General features: G+C 33.2%; 2 protein-coding genes across 2 annotated transcripts; one reads left to right on the forward strand and one right to left on the reverse strand.

The window, feature by feature from the left end:
• The first annotated feature begins 17,062 nt into the window (after positions 1-17,062).
• On the forward strand, positions 17,063-22,866 carry LOC139897206 (vacuolar protein sorting-associated protein 20 homolog 1-like). The gene is made up of 6 exons (XM_071879872.1): positions 17,063-17,424; positions 18,950-19,102; positions 19,191-19,343; positions 20,016-20,099; positions 21,715-21,862; positions 22,545-22,866. Exons 1-6 carry the CDS (start codon positions 17,323-17,325, stop codon positions 22,568-22,570), a joined length of 666 nt encoding a protein of 221 aa, XP_071735973.1. The 5' UTR covers positions 17,063-17,322; the 3' UTR covers positions 22,571-22,866.
• Positions 22,867-23,850: 984 nt separating this feature from the next.
• On the reverse strand, positions 23,851-25,011 carry LOC139900811 (probable purine permease 11). Its single transcript, XM_071883564.1, has one exon. It carries the CDS (start codon positions 25,009-25,011, stop codon positions 23,851-23,853), a length of 1,161 nt encoding a protein of 386 aa, XP_071739665.1.
• Positions 25,012-25,433: the final 422 nt, after the last annotated feature.

Here is a 25,433-nt window from a genome sequence, read left to right on the forward strand (position 1 = left end):
ATGGGCCTCAACTTACAGCAAGAAAAGTTTACGATGTTGGATTCTATTGGCCTACAATTTTCAAAGACGCACACCTTCTTTGCAAATCCTGCGATGCTTGTCAAAGGGCCGGAAAAATAAGTCAACGTGATGAAATGCCACAAAATGCCATTCAAGTATGTGAAGTATTTGACGTTTGGGTTATTGAATTTATGGGTCCTTTTCCAAAATCTCATAATAATCTCTACATTCTCGTTGCCATTGATTATGTATCTAAATGGGCGGAAGCACAAGCTCTCCCAACTAACGATGCACGAGTTGTAGTCAACTTTTTAAAACGTTTTTTTGCAAGGTTCGGAACACCGAAAGCTTTAATAAGTGATCGGGGTACTCGTTTCTGTAATAATCAACTTGAGAAAGTTCTCAAAAGATATGGAGTAACTCATAAAATCTCAACCGCTTATCATCCACAAACAAGTGGACAAGTTGAAAATACCAACCGAGCTTTAAAACGTATTCTAGAGAAAACCGTAGGATCAAATCCGAAGGAATGGTCCATGAAATTGGAGGATGCACTTTGGGCTTTTAGAACAGCCTACAAAACTCCAATTGGAACCACACCTTTTAGACTCGTTTACGGAAAAGCATGTCATCTTCCAGTAGAAATTGAGCATAAAGCAGTTTGGGCTTTGAAGACATGTAATCTTGATTTGCATGAAGCCGGACGTCTACGGTTAAGTCAACTAAACGAATTAGTAGAATTGAGACATGAAGCATACGAAAATTCGTTAATCTATAAAGAAAGAACGAAGAAATTGCATGATAAAAGAATCAGAAGTTCAAAAGAATTTAAAGAAGGAGACAAAGTTCTTCTTTTCAATTCACGATTCAAGCTGTTTCCTGAAAAATTGAAATCAAGATGGTCTGGACCATTTATAGTCAAAAGAGTTTTCCCATACGGAACAATAGAGTTAATAGATTCAAATGGGATTGAATTTAAAGTTAATGGTCACAGAATTAAACATTACATACATGGTCCGGTGGAAGTTGACAATGAAGTCAATCATAATTTCACCACTCAAGAAAACCCTCAAAATGAAAACATAAATATGTTATCAACAACATATGAAAAATCAAAATTGGAAAATAGGGAGGATTCAAATTGGAGTGATGAAGAAGAATTCTTATACAAACCTCCCATTTCAAGAAACGAAGAAAAATGTGAACAAGAAGTTCAAATAAAAATGAAAGAACCAAGAAAAGAACAACCGAAAAAGGTTTACAAACCAACTCGACTTACTAAAGTAGGAGACCTGGGCGAATTTATCATTTCTTGCTTGCTTAATGATGGTGCTATATATAATGGACTCGCAGATTTAGGAGCAAGTGCAAATATTATGCCTCTTTCCTTATACAAAAGATTAAGTATGGGTAAATTAAAACCAACCAAAATAGGTGTTCAATCATTTGATCTAACCATTAAACACCCGGTTGGAATAGCAAATAATTTACTTGTTAACGTGGGAAGTTTGACCTTTGTTGCAAACTTCATAGTTATTAATATGGAGAAAAACCTTGATATTCCTCTAATTTTAGGTCGTCCATTTTTAGCAACCACCGAGGTGTTCATTGATGTAAGAGAAGGTAGAATGACACTCAGGGATGGTGATAAATCGATCACCTTTGTGAACCGAAAGTTTAGATCTCCACCAACCAAAATTGTTAAACCAATAAAAACACATAAGTGTGGGGAAGATGAAGAAACACTTAATGATGATCCGATCACAAAGAACCCCGTTGATGATACGAAATTAGATGAACCTGTTTTTAACAGTTCAACGAAGAAACTTTATAAACGAATTCACGATGCTAGGATTAAGGGAAACTTTAAGTTATGTAACCGATTAGTATCCAATTTATCGCCAAAAGAAAAGGCAATGTTAGTTGAATTTGTGAAAGTTACAGAGGAAATTAACAATTGGCTTGCAGTAAAAGTCAAAGATATACAAGTTGTTGATAGTCCAATTGAAAACGAAGTTAATCACAATTTCGACACCAAATCTAACTAAGTATGGGGAGAATCGAATCTATTTAGGGTTATTTATATTTCTGTTAGAGTTAGATATTCTGTTTTCGTGTAGTTTCCGAGAATGGAATCCGAATGGTCTTTCCCTAGCAGACCCTAAAGAACTAGTCTTCTCCCCCCATTCTGAATTTTTATTTTTTTTAGGTTTTACGAGATGAAGAATTCCTTTTATCTGAACCATGGTCTAATGCTACACGCTTTGATTACTAAACGTAATAATGACACACTCCCGAGTAACCTGGTGTCAGTAATAAGAAGCATATGTGACGAAGTAAGGAATAAACTCAGAACAGATCATTATAAGATACATTTTAGTTAAAGGAAAATCAAAATCCGCAACAAAAAGAAGAGCAAGACACCTTGAAAAATGTTATAAATGCGGAAAATGGTCACACGAAGGTAAATGTTCAAATAATCAAACATATTCAAATACCGAATTTGTTACTCTATGCAGAGAAGGACCGTTTATATGTTTAGAAGAAAAGAGATTGAAGATTCGAGGTTATGCTTACGTAGTTATGGAAAACCAAATCACACGACTCTCTTATGAGTCGGCTAAAGCAGGTCTCTGAGAATTCTATCTCAAAGGTAAGTATGTACAGTTTTTTTTATTACTTTTAACCTTTTGATAATAAACGCTGAATCGTTCGCTATAAAGTATTAAATTGGTATTCAATAAAATTAGGTGTGCGTAACCGAAATTATTGATATCATACAAAAATTTATTACATCACTGCGAAATTTACCGTTTATTTTTAAGGTATAAATATCTTTAATCAATCAACCCAAAATATTTCAAAAATTCGTCAGGAGTAAAACTAGGTCGTTGAACCGAAATTACTTTACCGAAAAGAGAGGCGTATATTTTTGATAATATTTGATTGATTAAAGTGGGATAAAAGACCAAAAAGATTTTTAATTTTTAATTTTTACCATGTTTTTAAAATTAATATATAAATATTAAATTAATATTGTAAACTTTTTAAAATCAATATATTTTAGTTTGTAAATATTTGAAAAATTAATTATTTTAATATAAGTTTGTATGTATAAAAACAAAAATATAATATAAATTTGGTATGAATTTTTAATTTTATGCATTTTAAATTTAAGTTTGGTGTGAATTTAAAAACAAAAATTTACTTTATTTCATTAAGTTAAAAATTTGATTTCTAAAAATTCGTCGTGAGTTGAAAACTAGGTCGTTGAACCGAAATTACTCTACCTAAGGGAGGGACGAGAACTTTTATTATCATTATTTTTAATTTTATTGAATTAAAGTATGCCAAAAACATTTAAAAAACCCAAAAATCTTTGCTTTTAAAACGGCGCTTAAAAAGTAACAAATTTTAAAACTTTGTTGAGAGACGGACTAGGACAACGATCCAAAACGCCCTCACTCATAAATAGAAACAAAATTTTAAAATTTTATTAATTTATGTTTCAAAAGTATAAGGTTTTTATATAAAAAAAAGGGGCTTCGAGATCGCGGAGAAGGAAGGTATCCACCTTCGAGATCGCGGAGCGACGAAAATACAGAAAGGATAAACTGGTCGAAACAGACCAGTCTCCATCCCCAAATCATTTTTTTTGCGAAAAACCCACAAAAAACACACACAAATCGCCATTTTACACCATTTTTCATCAAATTTGTTGCTATATATTGATGTGGAGATTCCTACCTAGATCCCTTTCAAGAAGAATGGTAATTCCTACATCCAAACACTCTTAAATTTGATTTTTTTTTTTTTGTTCTTGAACTAAATTTACCTAACTTGATTTTGTTAATTTCTAGTGTAATTAGAGTTAAATTGATGATATATTATGCATGTATAACCTAGATTGATGCTATTTAACATGATTTGAAGCCAAAAACTTCAAAATTTTTAGAAATCTAGGATTTGTGTTCTTGAGTAAAATTGGGGCTTTTTGATATAAACGAGTTATGCCCGATTTTTGTTATGAATTGATGCTAAATTAAGTAGTGTAACATGTTTGATGTGTTAAATGATCCAAACTTTGATTACAAACATGATTTTTGAGACAATTTGTTGACTTTTTAAGTAAAAAATTGAATGAACTTGCTTAATTTGATATGAATGCCAATTGGAACTCGTTTAATTGTTATAATGACTCTTTTTGACATGTTTTAGAAGTTACATACTTATGAACATTGTATACATTCTCATATTTGTTCATTTAAAAAAGTATAGAATTGATAAAAATATGAAAATGTGTATAAATTTGATTCTAATTAAACATGTCATGTTAGTTATTTTTAATTGTTATTTTGCTAATACCAATGCATCTTTGGATGCACAAATTCCTTTTTGTTTAATGTGTTTAGCAGAATGAACGAGGTGAATCTTCATCCGCGCCACAAAACTTGAATACTTATAATGAAAGTGACGAGGATCAAGATCTCAGTGAACAATACAAACAAAATCAACCGCACCCTTTTATTCCATTGTCACGAGCAGTTGAAGCAAATCTACACCCTAACTTACGATTTGACAGATTTTGGATAGACTATCCAAAATATTAGAGGAACTTGAGCATTCTTTGTCCCAAAGATGTTGAAGTGTCCAGGGTGATAGATTAGGCACCATTAGAGACAGTGGGATTGGCCGAGCCAATAAGAGAATTAATTACACAAATGTATGGTAATTCTACTTTCAATGATTGGATTAATCTATTCACTATACGTAGACCTGTATATAAGGAATGGTGCGTTGAGTTAGTAAGTACTATTGAACTAAATGATGAAGTAACTAGGTTAACGGATAAAAGTTTTATTAGATTTTTATTAGGAGGTGTGATGCGCCGTATGTCTTTATTAGATATGGCTGAAGCTTTGTGTATTTATACACCTGAAGAACTATTAACTGATGATTGTAGACAGTTAATAAGTAATGGTAGAAGGGTTGATCATGATTTTGATAAGAATGAGTTGTGGAGTAGAATGACTAGCTATAATCATTTTCGTGGAGGTCCTTATTCTTATACTGATATACATAGAGCTGAGCTTAGGGTAATCCATAGATTCATTTCCAACTCTATTACACAAAGGGGTAGAAATAAAGATAAAGTGACTGAAAGAGATTTATTTTATCTGATGTGTATTAGACACCCACAGAGCTTTGTAAATATTCCTTATTGTATGGGTTATTATTTGTCGGAAATGATAAAGGGAATGCGAAACAATAGTATTATAGGAGGTAGTATTTTTGTGACTTTAATTGCCGAGTACCTCGGTGTGGATATTACTCGGGGAAGGGAGTTAGTACAAGTACCCCTTCCTCGTGATCAGATTGATATACGGGTATATGCTGGTGCAAAGGTTTTATTGAAAAGAAATAATGTTGCACAACCATATCAAGGGAATCATCCACAGGTAGAAAGAGGTCAATAATAAGGTAATGCGGGACGGGGAAATCAGATGACAGAAATGGAAAGGTTTATGGCTCAACATGAGTATGAAATGGCTAGACAACGAGCATTTCAAGATTGGCAGTATCATCAAAGCTAAATCATAAGTCATTGTGCACATGTAAGTCGAAATTACATTCCTACTCCAATGCCCATATTTCCTCCCTGGACTATAGAGAGCCGACCACCATACCCTACATATAACCCAACTCAAGCATTCTACAGCATTTACGGCTATGAATGGAACCCCTACTGGTTTCAGCATCAACCTTAGTTTTATTTATTTTATTATTCATAATGTAGCTACATTTAATACTTATGTTGGTATTGTAATAGTTTTTATAATTTTCTAACTTTTATTATTAGATTTTATTAATTTTTGAATGTGGGGTGATATACCCAACTTCAAATATATATATATATATATATATATATATATATATATATATATATATATATATATATATATATATATATATATATATATATATATATATATATATATATATATATATATATATATATATATATATGCTTGTAGTTTATCTCATGTACAAAACAGGGTAAAACAGCGCATTTTCAAAGACTGGCATTAAGTTCAGCAAAAGTAACTAATTTTGACGACAAGATGCAAAATATATGTGAAATAACAACTGCAGGAATGAACAAATGATATGCACCATTTATGATTCAACAAACAAACGCCAATATGTTTGGAAACTTTGGTAAAATTTAATCATTTTTCTACGCTAATCACCCTCAATAATTTAAATTGTTACTGATTTCTTGCAAATGAGGGCATTGCAAGATCTTAAGTGTGGGAAAGGGTTAAATTCTTTCGGATTTTTAAAATTTATGACTTATACACTTGGTTACCATTAAAAATACTAGTAACGCAGTAGTTGTATTAGAATCTAGTGCTCTTTGATAATAAAGAACAGCCCTAGTCTTATATACGGACTACCCAATTCTAGTAAAAAGATTTCAAAATTTTCAAATAAATGAATTTAAAATCATGTTTATACGTATTTATGAACGATAAAACTAGGTGTTAACACCGAAATTATTGTTACCTCGCAAAGGACATAAATTGAGAAACAACTTAAAATGTTAGAATTCATTTAAAATGGAATAGAGGACAATAAAAAGGCAAATAAAGGAAAATAAAAGCCAAGTGTGGGAAAAATTTACCAAGATATTTAGAACATATATCACATATTTTTGTACAAATAATTGAACATACTTTTGTTTTGGACAAAATTAACCGTTTTACCCAATTTCTTATAATATATTTGAAAGAAAAGATGGATCTACACGATGAATCAATTCCATCATTAAAAGGAAGTAAAGTCTTCTGAAAAAGACACGCGCTTCTTGATTTAGGTCAGGAAGTTGTCGTCCAGACCAGCTGTAGGTTGACGAAAAATCTAGAAAAGTCATTTCTAAAATCAGCAGGAAATCCAAGGACCTCAGCATCAAACAGGGTCGTCAAGTGGTCAGATTTATCCTAACCATAAGAAGGATTTATCTCGTAAAATGGAGAGAGCGCCGTGCAAATTAGCTTGATAAGACTAATGAATCAGACCCACAGAAAGGATAATCTCCTTAAAGATCAAAAATCAGCTTTTAAGACTGATATTACTCAATCCTTGAGATTGATTTTTAAAGATTGAGAATTACAAACTCATAGAATTCGATGATATCTAAACTCGAGCTTGAACGAGAAAATATTTTGATTAAATTAAAACCGATTTATTTTCTGAAAACCCATTTTTAATGCGTTCATTACCATTGAACGTAAAATCCTAGGAATTCACCTGGAATTCATTAGGTCACCTGAACCAAATCGGGTGTCAACCGTAAGAACGGTGGTTGCATAGCATGGTCGAAGACAGTACTTTGTTCCAGACCGAAAAACCATATGGTGAGCTTTACTATTGCTCCTACCAAGGATAGTAATTGCATCCGACACGTTATAGACCATAATTAAAAGCATGTCAGGGGACATTGCCTTAACAGTTGCTTGTTCAACGCTTTCCTTTACAACCGGACGGTAGTTTACCGAAAGGAAATATACGGAGCAAGTATACTGGACGTGTTGCTTTCCCAATACAAGGTTAGCAAGTGGGTGACACAAAACCGCAATTTTTGAGCTAAAATTTTCAAATCTGAAACCCACCAAACCCACAAAAACAATTTGCAAACACCGGTGAAAGGTTATTCCGGAAAACTTATCTAGGGTAAAAGCTAGATTGAATTTTCAAAAGATCAAATATTTTCATAAAGATCTAATTTCCTTAAGGATCTAAATTTTCATAGTCATGTGGGACTGTAAACCACAACATTACTACCATTGTTCATACCGCCGTATAGAAATCACTGATGTACAAAGTGTGAAGAATAAAGAAGTGATTCTAGTATTTTTATTTTCAAGACTATATTGCTTGAGGACAAACAACGCTCAAGTGTGGGAATATTGATAATGCTAAAAATGAACATATATTTCATAGCATTATCCCTCAAGAAAAACAAGATTTCAGTTGCAATTGTTCTATTTACAAGTGATATTCGTTTAAATAATAAAAGGTGAAGACAAAAGACAGATTCGACGAATTGAAGACGCAAACGACCAAAAAGCTAAAAAGTACAAAGTACAATCCAAGTGGTTTAAATTATTGGTGAGAAACGTCTAGAAATTACAAAAGTACAAGTTACAATACGCAAAGTACAAGATATTAAATTATACGAAAAGGCATTCGAAAATCCGGAACCGGGACATGAACCAACTTTCAACGCGCGACGCAACGGAGTTAAAATTATAAGTCAACTATGCACATAAATATAATATAATATATAAATAATTCTTAAAATTATATATATATTATATATATATTTATAAACCGTCGGCAAGCTAGGAGCCAAAGTTGGTGAGCTGGAATCTAACACTTCGCGATCGCGGAGCTATGAAGGAGAATTCCTTCGAGATCGCGGAGCACATCAAAACAGAAATGGGGCTTATAAAAGGCAACGCATTCGATCGATTTCATTACACTTTTATCAATCTATCTCTTACGATATATATATATATATATATATATATATATATATATATATATATATATATATATATATATATATATATATATATATATATATATATATATATATATAATTTTTAATTTTAATTTTAACTTTAATTTTAATAATAAGGGTATGTTAGCGAATGTTGTAAGGGTGTAAGTCGAAATTATGTCCGTGTAACGCTATGCTATTATTAATCATTGTAAGTTATGTTCAACCATTTTAAATTAATGTCTCGTAGCTAAATTATTATTATGCTTATTTAAGCCGAGGTAATCGTGATGTTAGGCTAAATATTAAATTTGGGTAATTGGGCTTTGTACCATAATTGGGGTTTGGATAAAAGAACGACACTTGTGGAAATTAGACTATGGGCTATTAATGGGTTTTATATTAACTTAACGATACCTCGTTAATTTAATATAAAGGTTATAATTTGACGTATCTATAAATAACCACATACGCTTAATCGGGTACGGTGGGCGGGATATCTATAAATACCAATCATTGTTCATTTTACTGGACATGGAACTGGATTAATAGTTAATAGACTTGTTGAAACAGGGGTGGATTACATTCATGGGTAATTGGTGTAATTGTTAACAAAGTAGTAAAACCTTGGACTACACGCAGTCGATAACCTGGTGTATTCATTAAACAAAGTATTAAGACCTTGTTACAATTCGAGTCCTCAATTAGTTGGAATATTTGACTTCGGGAATAAGAATAATTTGACGAAGACTTTCGCATTTTATGATTATGACTGATGGACTATTATGGACAAATCCGTATGGACATATTGAATAATCCAGGACAAAGGACAATTAACCCATGGTAATAAACTAAAATCAACACGTCAAACATCATGATTACGGAAGTTTAAATAAGCATAATTCCTTTATTTCATATTTAATTGCACTTTCAATTATCATACTTTTTAATTATCGCAATTTTCTTTATCGCACTTTTATTTATCGCAATTTCATTATCGTTATTTACTTTACGCTTTAAATTAAGTCTTTTACATTTTTAATTTTTTTTTTTACATTAGGTTTTAACTGCGACTAAAGTTTTAAAATCGACAAACCGGTCATTAAACGGTAAAAACCCCCTTTTATAATAATAATACTACTTATATATATTTATATATTTACAAATATAGTTTTAAAAATATAGCGTTAAACTTGGCGAGTTCCCTGTGGACGAACCGGACTTACTAAAAACTACCCTACTGTACGATTAGGTACACTGCCTATAAGTGTTGTAGCAAGGTTTAGGTATATCCACTCTATAAATAAATAAATAAATAATTTGTGTAAAATTGTATCGTATTTAATAGTATTTTCCTTGTAAAAATATAACTATTTTGTATACACCTCTACACACATCACTTTACAATATAAATTTCGTCCATACAACGTTAATTTTAGCAGATTTTGTTTTGCTCGCCACATATTCATTACAACTCCGTTTAAAGTGAATCAAATTGATATGGATTCCTTAAGAAGTTAATTTTTCAAAAACAATTCGAAAAGTTCAGCCCATGTGTTAATATTCAGAGTTTTACCCTCTTTTTTTGCCCGTGGACAGATTTGGAAGAATCCCGGCACCCACCCAATATATGATTTTTGATAAAATACTTCCACTTTGTCTAAAATCATGAAAAAAATACTGGAAGTCTTATTTACATATATTAACATATTTCCAAAGTCTTAGCCTCGAACTTAAAGTCTAAGATAGGTTTTTAATTCCCAACCCAAAACAGCCCACTTTTTACCGAATGGAGATTAAACGATATATGTTAAGTTTCAAGGTGTTCTTCATATGTACAAGTTATAAGTTCTTATATTAACTTAATATAACATCATAATACATATAAATAAGTGTTATTAGAGTTAATTTAGAAAGATTAGATTAGTTCTTCAAACAAGTTTAGAATCAACTAAACTATGTTCTAGTTTATAAACTCTTATATAGATACCTATAAACATATGAATTGAACAATAGTTGAAGTAGAGTTTTTACCTCAAGTTTAGAAAGTAAAGTTGCTGGAAAGAAGTAGTAGAACAAAACTTGAGAGAGTTCTTGCAAGTGTGTGTGAAAATTGGAAGTAAAATTTGGAAAATGAATGTGTAAAAATGAGTTAGAAATGGTGCTTATTTATAGGTTTGAAAATTTGGTTTTTAGTGAAAATATCTAAGATAAGTTAAAATGTATTATGTCATGGATGACATATTAAATTGATTAGGTCATGAATGACATATTAGACAAATAATTGCAGATTTCTATTGGTATATACCAATAGTAAATACCTCTAGAAGCTGTGTATAATACGGGTAAAAATGCCGTATGAATGCGAGTAGAATTCTTGAGAAAATTGAACGAAAATACAAGTATAGCTATCCTTTATATGTATTGGTATATTACAAAGTGTATTTAATACTTGTAAGAATGTATTTATACTCGTAATACATTATATGTAAATACATTTTAACATAAGTTAATTACGTCGTTTAAATAGTAACATATATATTGTTCAAAAACTCTTTAAATTAGTAGTATGAATATATATATATATATATATATATATATATATATATAAAATACTTTGTTAATATACTTAATGAGATATTTAATTATCATATTTTCAAGTTAAATATATATATATATATATATATATATATATATATATACACACACACACACATATATATATATAATTAATACAAGTTATGACGTTCGTGAATCGTAAGAATAAAAGGGTGGTCAACTGCTTATGTAAAATTCTTTCCGGAGGTTCAAGACTTATTAAAATTCATTACTTATCAAGCCGAAATTATTAAATCATGTAAATAGTATAATCAAGTAGTCGGAAAAATCCGGGTCATCACACTGTGTTACAAATGAATGGAAGAAATCCGATCTGGAAAAAATAATAATGAGTTCTAGTGGTTTCTTCTTCTTTAAGTTTGCTATGAAAGCTGGATTACAAGGAGGGCTAGAATCAGGACCGTGGATTATTCGTTCAATCCCTACATACTCAATGCATGGTCTCCTGATGTTCATTTAACAAACAAGGGTTTTACACATGTCCCGATTTGGGTGAAAATTCATGAGATTCCTCTTGCAGGTTTTATAAAAATCAGGTTGAGTGTCATAGCATCGAGCATTGGTTCTCCAATGAGATTGTACTCATACACAAGCATAATGTGTCTTGAGTTGTGTGATAGGCCTAGTTTTGCTCGAGCAATAATTGAAGTATCGTCGGATAAGGAGCTCGAGGAAAATATTAAATTGGCGATTCCGAGTGTTGATAGGAAGAGTAAAACCGTATGTACTTAAAAAGTTGATTATGAATAGAACCCCCCACAGTCTAAATGTTGTGATATGTTTGGGCACATGGATTTCGAGTGTCCAAAAATGGTGACTGTATTGGGGGTAATCATTTTAAAGATGAAGATGAGTTTGAAATAGTTGGCAAGAAAGTGGCTAAAGAGGTGACTAAAGGTAAAAACAAACATAAGGTAGTTTTTGTGTGGCAAGCCAAAGCAAAAATTGGTTTATAGACCTAAGAAAAACATCGATTCTATTAATGTCTTGCCAAAGGTCGCAACTAATGACAAGAGAATTCGGAAGTTGGGACAAGTAATGGTCCACAAGTGAAGATTCGAAACTCGTCTGAAGCCCTGAATAAAGAAGCTTATAATCTTATTGATGAAGAGAGCGAAGTTGATCTGATAAAGAAGAAACAACCGAGTTTATGGCAGCGAATCAGGCTGGTTATAGGTTGTGTTCTTGGTTAGGTGGGTGTTAGGTGTTTTGGTTCCGCTAGTTCCTTTTGTATGTAGATTCTACCTTGGTTTTTTTTGGTTTTTTGTGAGGCCGCAAGGTGCGCTTGTGGTCGTTCTCTTTATTTGTATCATATTTACCAGGTAAAACCTTTTATCCAATATACACATATATATAGACAATATTGTGCGGTTGGTCCTTGAACTTTGTTCAGAATTGTACGCATGGACCTAAAGTAATTGTTTGCCATGAATGACCCTGATGTTTGCACATGTTGCGCGGTTAGTACCAGACTCTAACGATTCTTATATTTTTTTCGCTAAAATCAATCATGTGCTTGACACATGAGGGCAAAAATGTCATTTACATATTTCTTCCCTATTTCATCCTACTGCATAAACAAACCCAGAAAAAGTTACACCTATTTCTTCCCCAATTCAAATTCAAAATACAACCAAGTTTTATTCTAAATTCAATTCAACAGCCAGTCGATTAGAAAGAATAAATGGGTAACAGATTAATTAACACAATGAATTAAACTTTAAATTAACTTCCAAAAATACTAATTATAAGCCCAGGTCACGGAACCAACAATATTGTAAACAATATCATCTGATTATCACATCATAACAGAACCGGAAAATTGAGATGAACCGAAAGTCTACGTCATCCACCACCGACCGCCATGAACAATGAGCTTAAAATATATTAGGTCAAACTGAAAAAAGATATATTTAACGAATTGGATCCTACATAAAAATATGTATATGGTATACGTACACTCACTTTTGCATTTTTTATTATTGAATCGAATTTAGGGCTTTTGTTTGTGATTTCCGCTGCAAGTGTACGAAGGATGCACACTGGCGAAGCATCTGGTGATTAAGCTTATGCAAAGTTTTTAAATCCCAGGAATATGAGAAGGAAGCAATTGCTTGGATGCATTACTACTGGTATTTGACCTACGATGGAATTGAGTTTTTGATAACTTATTTGAATCTGCCATCTCATAAGCATACTTGAAACGGAGTATGGTTATTAATTTGTAGTGCATCGAGTTATCGAGTATTTTTGAAACTGAAGTGCAGTAGGCTTATTAATTTGTACGTTTTAATCTGAATTTGACTTTAGATATTTTGATTTGATTAGTATTAATAGATTGAAGATGTTATTGAAGATGGATATTTAGGGTTTATAACTTTTAGTAGAGATTGAAAGATGAAAATGGAGGTGATGAAGACGATAAAATGACAAAAATATCGTCATATGCTTGACATGTGAGGTGACTTAACAAACTTTGACTAGTTATCGTTAGAGTCAGGTACCAACCACACAACATGTGCAAACATCAAGGTCCATTCGTGTCAAAAAAATACTTTAGGTCCATACGTGCAATTCTGAACAAAGTTCAAGGACCAACCGTGAAATTTTGTGTGTATATATATATATATATATATATATATATATATATATATATATATATATATATATGGGCATGATGAATGGGGAAGTAATCAAGCGGGGGAAGCAAAATTTTTTTTTTTCGTTTATTTTGGAATTTTTTTTTCCGGCATCAAGATCACACGAAAATATGAACATTTAGAAGAGACACTTCGTGATGAATGTTATTATTTAGGCGGGAAAACGATCGACAAAAATAACATTCAAGATAATATTGTTCGTGAAGAATATGAACGTTTTTTTTCATGTTTTGTGAAGTAAAATTTAGCCCGATTTAGAGTTTAGGGTTTAGGGTTTAGGGTTTAGGGTTTGGTGTTTTGGGAAATACATGTCTCAATAAAATATTGTGATTTTATTACAAGAAAAATAAGAACTGTGATGAAAATTGAAAGAAAGTGGTGAGAGAATAAATGTAGTTCATTTATTCTGACCAAGTTAAGTATATCAATATGTTTGTAAAAATAACGACAAGTTTTTTAGTCGAATCTGTGGTTCCACGGGTCATTAAATTAAATAACTTTAGTATTTACGTTCAGTTAAAATCTAAAACATATCATTATGTTTGATTTAAATAAACTCGTGGTTCTACGTGTCATTTCACTAGTTTATAATTAATTATTTAATTTTATAAATTAAAAAAAATACTAAAAAAGTATTTAAAAATATTGAGTAAGTATTTATGGTTGGTAGTGTTAATCATGGCGAAGAAGTGTTGATTTTCAACTAATTAATATGAATACATTCCCCGAACGCACCTCACGAGTTCTTCTTCTCTCACCTCGGCATGCGTGCAGATCCATTCTTTTGAATTGTCTTCCTCTTTCACTCTTTGCCACCGTAAACCACCTTTAATCTTCATCTTTTTTCATCGTCGCCGACCATTTTTGATCCCTTTTTCTCTAGTGTTCCTTCCTTTTTCCTCTTTTTTTCAAGATGACCTCTCCTTCAGCGTTTTCTTTTCTGATTTTCCACCAATTTCGCATACTTCGGGGTCGGTTGACAAAGTTTTTTCTTCCTTTTCGTTTCAAACTCCTTTTGGATCTAATCATACTCCTTTTTCATGCACGGGTGCCGAGGATTCTGAGGGTTTTGAGCAGGGTACTACTACTCCGACAATCTCTCCGGTGACGGAGTCTGGTTTCGATGGTGGGTCTCATGGTGCCACTGTCTTTATTGGGAGGCTAGATAAGGAGGTTACTAGAGGTATGGTCGAAAGTGTGTCCGGAAAAATAGGAACGATTTCTGATATCAAATTTTGGGAATTAAGAAGGTACTCCTTCGTTTCTTATGTGGAGAAATCGATCGCTGCTAGTGCTGTGAAGACGTTAAATGGTTCGAATGTGTTTGGAAGACCCATTTTAGTGGGTTGGCCAATAAGGAATAGGGTTAGGAAGACTACTGGGAAGTCCTCTATTTTTTCAGCAAATAAGATGCAATGTTCTTTGGTTCCTAATTCTGATTTTGATGGCAGTTTAAAGAGGTCTGTTTTGATAGTGGATCTTGTGCCTTTGGATGAAGGTAAAGTGAAAGAATTGTTAGTTCATTCTAATGCTTCGGTTGATCATATAGGTAAATTGGGGTTGTTTGGATGTGTAATTGTGTGTTCGGAGATTGAGGGGTTTTACAGGGTTTTTGGAGGCAACAAAGAATTTGAATGAGTTTGTCTTGGTATCTCCTTTTGAAGACATGGCTGATCAGTTTTTTCGTTTGTTGTGGGTGGAGATCAGGGGAATTCCGGCCAAGTATGTTTCGGACGTGAATATTCGTAAGGTGGCCGGAATGTTTGGCGACGTTCTACAAGTGGCTAAATCTTCCTCTGTATTAGGTAATTTTGGTTCTTTGTTTGTGTTTATAAAATCAAAGCGGGTTAAACATATTCATGAGTTAATTGCTTCTAGACTTGAAGGGGTGTCGACCTTGACCAAAGACATTTGGGTTAATGAAGTTGGTAATTCGGTCGATTTTAGGTGTCTGATTGATGATTTCTTTTAGAAGGAGGTGACAGCGAGTGTTAATTGTGCTATTAAGTTTGGTTCGTTTCCGGAAACGGTTATCGGAGAGGTCCCGTTTTCTGGTGCTTCGGTTGGTGTGGATGAGACTACAGGTTTTCGAGAGGGTGTCACAGGAGTGGAGGATGGAATGGACGTGGTGGATGCGGTTATTCAAGCTTCTGGTTGCTTGGATGCTTCTTGTGGAGGTGATGGTTTGGTTCATACGAAGAGTATGGATGACGGGTTGGTGGGGATAAATAGGGGTTTAAATAAGGCTGATAAGGGCAGTGCGCAGGACAAGGGAATATACAGTGTTGGTGACGATGGGTTTTTGTGTTCTCCTTATTCGGTCAATTTCGTCGAGATTGATAATGCTCTTTGTGATAATGGCTTTGGTTCAAAAACTAAAAAAGGAGAATAGACGAGGTTTTGACAACAATGGTGTGTAGTGCTTCCACTAGTGGTATTCTTGACAACTTGGCTAACGTCGCTATCGGTAACAATGCGGGTCGTAAATATTGTATTTGTGCAGATTTGAATTGCAAAGGTCGCTGTAAGGGTTGGCACGTGCAAGCTAACAAGTTTCGGTTTAATGGGGGTAAGAAGAGTGTTACGAGTGGGACGTGCAAGAGGAAAGGGAAGGATAAGAAGAAGATTGTGTCGGATGGGGCGTTTCAGTTGCACGATTCGAGTGACAAGGATAAGATTGAGGGCAATTGTAAGCGGAATGATAAACGCGGGTTTACTTTTGTGAGTGTTGAAGGGAAGCGCGTTGGCACGAGGGCGGGCGAACCTTTAGATGATGGAGGTTTTTTTTGATGAATTTAGGAATGGAGGTTTGGATGACGACGGGAGTGATATCGAGCCTTCCATCTCGTTTAAGGCTAGTGCGGATGTGGGTGGTAATGATTCAAACTTGGTTTCTTTTTTAGGTTTTTGTTGGTTTGACATTTGGTTCTTATTATGTTGTTTTGTTTTGTTTTGTTTTGTTTTGTTTTGTTTGTGTTCTCTTGTATTTTATTTTGTCCTCTTTCAGGTTCGGATTTAGATAGCATTTCGAGTTGTCTAGGTTAACTTTGTTTTATGTCTTCGAGCCTTTTTGTGGTGGTTCTTTTGTATTCTTGTCTCTGTTGTGGTGATTTGTTTTAATATAGCTTTCGTTATTTGCCAAAAAAAAAAAAAAAAAAAAAAAAATTAAAACTAATTAGTATGAACTACTTTCAAAACACAAATTCAAAACCATCATCTTTCCTATCCGGATCCGGTTCCATTTCATAGATTTAAAAATCATCTTCTAAACCAAAATTTGACTTGTTCTCTATCCCCAAATTACATCAATTGCCAATCGGAAGACCCTAACATCGAAATCCCTCTACTTTGTATTGCATCCTGGAGATATTCAAAACCCTAAATTACCCCCAATCGAACTCTAATATTTTCAAACAATTGATTCCAGTTTTTAAGGTTTGAGATTGTGGTATAATAAAATTTATTTAATTAACTGAGATGGGGAATGTGTTTGTAAAAAAACCAAAGATCACTGAAGTTGACAGAGCAATTTTGTCTCTTAAAACTCAAAGACGTAAACTTGCTCAATATCAGCTACAGGTATTATTATTTTTAATATAAATGTTTATGTACACCTTTGTTATTATGTACTGTTCCTAATAATGTGGGCTGGATAAGTAGCTGAATGGCAGTTTGTTGGATACTTAGAATGTAAAGTAGTGAGAATTATGAGTTTTCGAAGTTATATCGTGATTTTGTTGATCTTCATTTTGGGAAGTTTTATCTTTAGGGTTGTTAATGCATGCTTTTGCTATGATCATGGATGGGTATGTAGAACGTTGTCGAAATATGAGACACACTATTGATCAGTGGCGATTTCGGAAACAAAACTCAATGGTTCCCCATTTTTTTAGTACTAATAATATTTCAAAATATATATGGAGTCCGACTAGCTAAATTTAGTGGTATCATATCCTATAGAGTTTAAAGGAAATGCTATAAATTCGAAAAATATATAGGGTCCTGTAGTTAAATTTAGTGGTGTCCTACACATTTCAAAGGGTATTTTCTACACAAAATTTTTAAACTAGTGGTGTCTCGTGACCCCACGGGTCAAAGCATAGAATCGCCTCTGCTATTGATATATCGATACTTATATTGTACGAGTTCAATGTAGGGTGGGTGTCAACTGTAAAGAAAGGTGTAATAAAACATATAAACTTTTTAAAGTTTGGTATGGTTTAGAAAATTGTTATGTTGTCTGGAATTCAACCTTTCAATGTTATAGAAACAATCTGTCAATCATGGGTTTGATGCCACTGAATCTAAGTTATATGGAAGCGCTATAGTCAACCTATAAACGAGACATGGTGTTTTTGGCTTGATGCTTGTAGTTTTTTTAGAATATTGAAGGTTTTCTTCGTTGCTCCATGGTGCAAGGCTTAAGTTTTATGGATGAATTATGGATATTTCATGTTGATTAATCATACCAGAAATAGATTACATCCCAGTTAATGTGATGAAGAGCTCGTTGGTGGTTTAGTACTCATGAAGGTGATAATACACAACCATCTCCATTTAGCTGAGTGGTTACCGCCCTTTCCTGGGTGTAGGTCTCGAGTTTGAGCCTCCATTGGGGATTTTTATAATGCAATTGCTTTGCAGTTGGTTATGAAGTCCTCTGAGTGTTTCTTGCAAATGGTGGGTTCTGCCCATTTCTAACAAGGTTCCCTCAGGGGTTTCCTCCTAACGGGGGTAGGAAGTGAGCATGACCCATGACTTCATGGATATGATCGGGTGGGTGGCTAATGGCCGCGTCAGTGAATTTAATACCCCCGTTCAGAAAAAAGGTCACAATATTTAATTTTACTAGTTAGGGGAATTATGTGAACCAAAAAAGATATACCACCAACATAATGATGAAAATTGTCGTTTGAATTGATTTTGGGTTGTTCCAAAAAACGTGGTTTACCTTTCTTCATCCTTACCTATGTGCCTACTAGCTATTGTTACAAAATATTTGTAAGCTTGACTCTGATTTACACGTTTTCTCATTTTTGTCTTATCCGAGTTTCTTCTAGATATTTCATCATTAGTTAAAGAATTTGTTAAATTATTTTTGTAGCTTGATAAAGTTATAGAAGCTGAAAAGCAAGCGGCAAAAGATTTGCTTCGTGAAAAGAAGAAAGAAAGGGCATTGTTAGCATTGAAGAAGAAGAAAGTACAAGAAGATTTACTCAAACAAGTTGATGCATGGCTTATTAACGTTGAGCAACAAGTAAGTAGTCATTTTGCTTTATTTATTATTGTAATGTAATATAGCGTCCTACTGTTTGTTTAACCCTAAATAACACAATTTGATATAGTTAGCAGATATTGAACTAGCAAGTAAGCAAAAGTCTGTTTTTGAGAGTTTGAAAGCGGGGAATAATGCAATGAAGGCAATCCAAGGCGAAATTAACTTGGATGATGTACAAAAATTGATGGATGATACAGCCGAAGCCAAAGCTTACCAAGATGTGAGTTACCATTACACATTTGTAGTAGACTGAAATTATAAATATGGCAAAAATAAAAGCAGAATTTAAAGTTTTATTTGCAATCATAATTGTGTATCATGATTTTTGGAGCTTTATGCTATATTGAAGGTGACAAAAGTACTATGCAAGGTTGCAAAAATCATTACTCAGAGAGTACTCGGTCGGGACTTTTTAGGGAGTATTCGGAAACCTTAGGAGTAGTCGGGGAGTACTCGGATCTTGACTAACTTTGACTTTGATCGATTTTGACTGAGTTTTGACCAATTTTGACCATTTTTCCGAGTAACCCCGAGTTTTGGCCGATTTTCTGAGTAACCCCGACTTTTGGCCGATTTTCTGAATAATCCCGACTTTTGGCCGAGTTTGATAGAGTTTGACTTACTAAAATATTCTTCTCTTCTTTATGATTATCGAATTTACCAAATTTTTATTTGGAAAATGGACATCTTAGATGATACACATAAGTATTCCAGCTTGATTGGTAAGCCAACGTAGGGGCATTGTCAGTCAATTTCAATACAGATATTTGTCAGAGTTGTAAACCCTTTATCTTCGTTTGTATAATCGGCTAATGGTTAATACTTGATAGTATGTTTGTTATTATTTTTATAACCATATATTTAACTTGTGGACACTTTGGTTTGTGGTCAGGAAATTAACGAGATTTTGGGAGAGAAGTTATCAGCCGAAGATGAAGAGGACGTTCTAGCAGAATTTGAAAGCCTAGAAGCTCAGGTACGCTGTTATTTCAATGTGTTTGTACAATTTGTATATACTATAACATTCCACTGTGTATAGTGCGTAACTAGTTGTGAAATGTCTTAAGTACCCTCATAAGCAATCTCAATAGACTAATAAGTGAGTTCTATCTATAAAACTTGTTAAACAGGGCAAATATTGGTATTTTGTTTTTTGTTTTTTTTTTTGAACAGCAAGCTTGCATCAGTCCGGACCGAAGCCTAGTCATCATTTGCACACACACACGCGTTCGGGCAGGAAACCCGAACCACACTCAGGGGATCCGACCCTTAAACCATCCCATACGGGGCAGGCGGGCCGGACCTTAGTCCCGGAGCGGGTCGGTAAAACCTTCCCTTTGGGCCACCCTCAAGGAATTTCTTTCAAATAATATCCTTTGTAGGTGACGAGGCTCGAACCTGAGACCTCTAGCCCGGCGGGCGCCGGGTGCTAGGCACCACCACATGTCCACTGAGCCAAAGCTGCGGGGACCAAATATTTACAGTTTTTAGGGATAAGCATGGTAGTATTATTTACTTTTTGGATATATAAGTATAGAGTGTTGTATGAAAATGACATGATCATTTTCACTTTGGGTAAGAAATGCATAATTATATTTTGCGATCTTCTCTTATGAGGAAAGGGATAAATTTGATCATTGTAACATGTTCCTTTTTCACATGCATTGAGATGTACTAATGCACAACTAGAAGTAATATACTAATATTTCTAACTTAATTTCTCGAAACCGTGAGGCAATAAATTTTAAATTTTGACTGTTGTGATAATTTATTACTTTTGTGTGGAAAGTAATAAATGGAAAGGTCAGTCTAAAGTTGGAACCTTTTAGAAAGGGGTTATCCTGTATTAAGGCTTTAGAAAACTTTAGACATTAGTATAACGAAATAATTTTTTTTCTTGAAGCTATATCGTAACTCGTAAGTATTCGTAGTATACCTCTTTTGATTTTTTTGGCTGACGGATTGCATCTGCATCTTATGCACGGGCGGAGCCAATGTGGTGCAACTGGGGTCACACGCCCCCGGTGCTTAAAATCTGTTTATATGTTTTCATGTGTGAGTTTATTATAATTAAAACTGGATTCAGCGATAGTCACAGTTAATAATAACTTGAAACATTAATGGATGAAATGGTGGTTGCAGTTTAATGGGGAGAAGAAAGAAGTAATGGCCCCACTTATATTTAAGAATATGCCCTTTGTTTCAATTTTAATATCCAGTTTGAACCTTAAGCTTTATAAAATATCAATTTAACTTCCTTGAAAGATATGAAAATTCAGCTTATTATTAACATTAACATACAAATATATAAAACGTAAAAAATATGTTTATATACACAAATATGTATAAAACTGTTAAATACATATAAAATTTTAAAAATATAATATGAGAAAAATATAAAATATGAGTTTAAACTATTTTGTTATTTATTGATATTGATATTGATATAGTTTAAAAGCTTTTACTAGTGTTTGAAGGATCTTTTTTATTACTATGAACGAAAACTTTTTATATAAAAGTTACGTCCCCCGGTAAAATAAAATTCTGGATCCGCCACTGATCTTATGGTATATAATTTGTTGTTGTTACAGATGACAATTGACGATCTGCCAGAAACCCCTGTTCCCGATCCGTCTTCCACAAAAGATGATGAGACGTTGGAGTTACCTGATGTACCAACTAAACCACCAGTTGCTTCTGATATTGTTGCTGATAAACCTCAAGCTTCACAAACAAAAGGTCTCTCTCTCTCTCTCTCTCTCTCTCTCTCTCATCATCATCATCATCATCATCATGTGGTATATATGTACTTGTTTACTTCAGCTGAATTTAAATAAGAATTTATTACAAATCAGTTTGATTAAAAGCCTTAAATAGTTCACGTGCATCGTCATGTATCTAGAAAATTAGACACAGTCTTCAAAAGTTAAAAATTGTTAGTAATTCAGCGCCTTTGTATTAGTCTTAGTAGTGGTAGCAACATTTGAAGGGTGGGCAATGTGTTAAAATGAGCGGTTTTTGGTAGAGGTTAAACATGTCGGCCGGGCTTACCTGAAATACTTTTAGTCCTTTTTTTAGAGTTAAAATACTTACTATTATAATTAATGCGTAAAATGATTTAGTAAGCTGTAAGCAATTTAAAAGTACACTTTTGGCCTACTTTCTACTAATTTGACCGTGTTGCTTTTGTATATTCAGTTTTTACCCATATGACTTGTTTAAATTAATCTTTACCCAAATTGGTTTGTTCGCGGTAAATGGGCCGAAGTTAGTAAACTTCTTAAACTCCTAGCAAACAACACCTTACATTTTTTTGTTAATTATTAATTTAATTATTATGTTATTTTACTGTTGAATTCAATGGCAAAGTTTGACAATATCATCATATTTCCTTTTCATTATTGAATGAACAAAACTACAGTTATGGAGGAGCCACTACCTGCATAAGATATAGTCATATATGATGGCATTTTGATGTGGCATGTCGAGATTCTTTTTATTACGATTGTGATCACCTTAATGTGACTGAAGGAAAAAGGGTTGTGTACTCGAATATTAGTGCATAATTGCATAATCTTATTTTACTTGTGTTTTTTTATTTTATTTTATTTTTTTCTTTTTTTGTGGATTATAGAAACCATTCCTTGAAGGAATGTATTGAAGTATATTTTGTACAGTTTTCAGTATTTATACGGAAGCTAAAGTTCATAAACGTTGTTTGTATTGCTATTGCTATTGTGATCCTCCTAAACTTGTACAGTTTTCAGTATTCATTTCACATTTTGCTATATAAATGGATTGATGGTGTCGAATATTCGGTGTTAGCGTTTGATTCGAACGCAAAATCACACACACACACACACAAATAAAAATAAAAAATTTACTAAATTTGAAGTAAAATGAGCCAGAATACAAAACTGAATTCAACTAATATTATATTAAATTATTAATATATTGACTACAAACCGATTCCTAAATTAAAATTAGACTTCAAGGTCGATTTTTTATGATTATCTTGATATATATACTACGGAGTATTTTTTTCGATTTGATCGAAATCGAATTGAATTCAAATTTTTATTTTCAGTTTGGTTTCAATTTCGTTTCAGTTTTTTGGTTTTTTAGTTTTGCTCCTAAAAACTTCAAAACTGAATACAATGAAACTGAAATTCGAACAGATAAACACCGTAAAACGGAGGGCAAGGGTTATTTCAACTTATGTATTGAAGGAATGTGTTTGAAGTAAACTGACAAATTTCTCGTGTTTTGATAATAAAAAATCATAAGCAAATACATTGGTACATTTGAATATTCTTCTTGAAACTGTTTTCTTGCAATTTTATCAAGTGTGTAACTAAAAGAATCAATTTGCTTATTGTTATAGCTTTGTACAATGACTCTACATGCTTACTGCTTCAGATTATACTGTGCATCAATCGATATATGCGGTATTACAACTTCGAAAAATGAAGTTTAACATTGTGTGTAACATAGTAATATAATTAAATGGAATATATATGAAAATATATTATTAACATACAGAAGAAATTTGTCAACTATCAACAAATCTTTACAACTTATTTAGTTCTACTGTATTGTATTGCAACTTATAAACCTATACACAATGTGTTTCTATGATCATATAAAGTTATAAACCCATTCACAAAAACCTAACAAACAGTCGATCTTGAAAAATTCACTAAAAATCAACTCAAAAAACCTCTAAATCAACAAGAACATTCAGGGGATTTTTCAGTATTTACATTATTCTTCTTTTTCTCTTCAAGATCATCAAGAATGTTCTGATACACATACGTCAAGAACCCCCAAATCCCCGTAAGAACCGCAATAATCTTAGCACCACTCATCGTATAATTAAAACCAATAGCACCACCCAAAGGCGAAACACACAACGCGAGAATACAAATCACATTCGAAAACAAAGGTGACACTACAAACACCAAACCTATTACACCAACCGTACACATTTGCCACGCTAATGATGTCATTATCAACGTCATTGCGTAACTCAACCTCCCTTCAACAAAAGTATCAACTTCACCTTCCAATAAACGCCACTCACCGCTAGCGAAAAGTCCCACAATTGAAATACACGATGCAACGATTGATGTATGAATTTGCATTTCAAGAACTACCGCAAAAGTTTCTTTCTTGATGATTTTTTTGAACGAAATTTGCGTTAGTGAAAGTAAAAGAGCGTAAAGAGCAGAAGCGCAAATTGTTGAAACGAACCCAAGAATGTATTTTCCTCGAGTGACGTTATGGTTTTCTGAACGCTCGACACCAACTAAAGAGGCGGATAACGTAAGAACAACGATGGAATTCACTATTAAAATTGTGTATTTTTGGTTATTTAAGAAAAATGAGAAAATGGCACTGAAGATTAATTGAGTTGCACTAATGAGTGTGTAAGTGGACATTGATAAGTATGCAAGTCCTACAGAGAACAATAAACTATCACCTGCGATAATGGCGCCAAGACCTAAATAAACCGACAAGACAACAATCCTAGGACATTTGGTTGATGGTTCTTTGATTGAAGGAAAAAGAATAAAGGGTATAAAGAGAAAAGGGAACCCGGCGTTTTGAGCGAGAGTGGTGGCCCACTTACTATTTCCGCCTTTTTCGTAATAAAATCTTGAAAGGAGTACTGCGGTTCCTTGACCGAAAAGGAGGAAACCAATGTTGAGGAAGACTAACCACCAACGTTGCCATCGTTTGAGGTTTTTGATTGGTGGAAGGCTTGATTGCGTTTCGTCTTTTATAGCCTTTTGATCTTCATTATCTGTGATCAAGAAAACAAATACCTTAACAGATGTATGAAATGAGGAACAAATAGTTAAAAGGTTGCTATACAATTCAAACATCTTTGTGATCATCTTGTGTACGAATCGAAAACATTGAAAGATAAAGTTCTTGTATGCATTATCCTATGTAATACCTCCAACAAATCATCCAAACTGGAGGAACATATACAGCCCTTAATTTCCTTATGTACGTAAACTAAAGTCCGAAATTTGAATTGTTTCGGATTTATTACTGATTTACTGCCTACAGAATTGATATAAAGTAGTATATAACCTACGAAGTCTACAGTACAACTTCAAATTCACTTGTGCTCCATATGCCCATATGTAACTTCTAAATTACTGACGCGACCAAACACGGATAAGGTTTTTCCTCCTCTATATCGAGTGTTTGAATACTTAAAAGACTTGTACATTTCAATAACTGCTATTAAAAATTGATATGTACAACATATTAATGTATATTAACGACATCAACATAC

This window comes from Rutidosis leptorrhynchoides, chromosome 3 (genome assembly GCF_046630445.1).
Source record: "Rutidosis leptorrhynchoides isolate AG116_Rl617_1_P2 chromosome 3, CSIRO_AGI_Rlap_v1, whole genome shotgun sequence".
Lineage (NCBI taxonomy): Eukaryota > Viridiplantae > Streptophyta > Magnoliopsida > Asterales > Asteraceae > Rutidosis > Rutidosis leptorrhynchoides.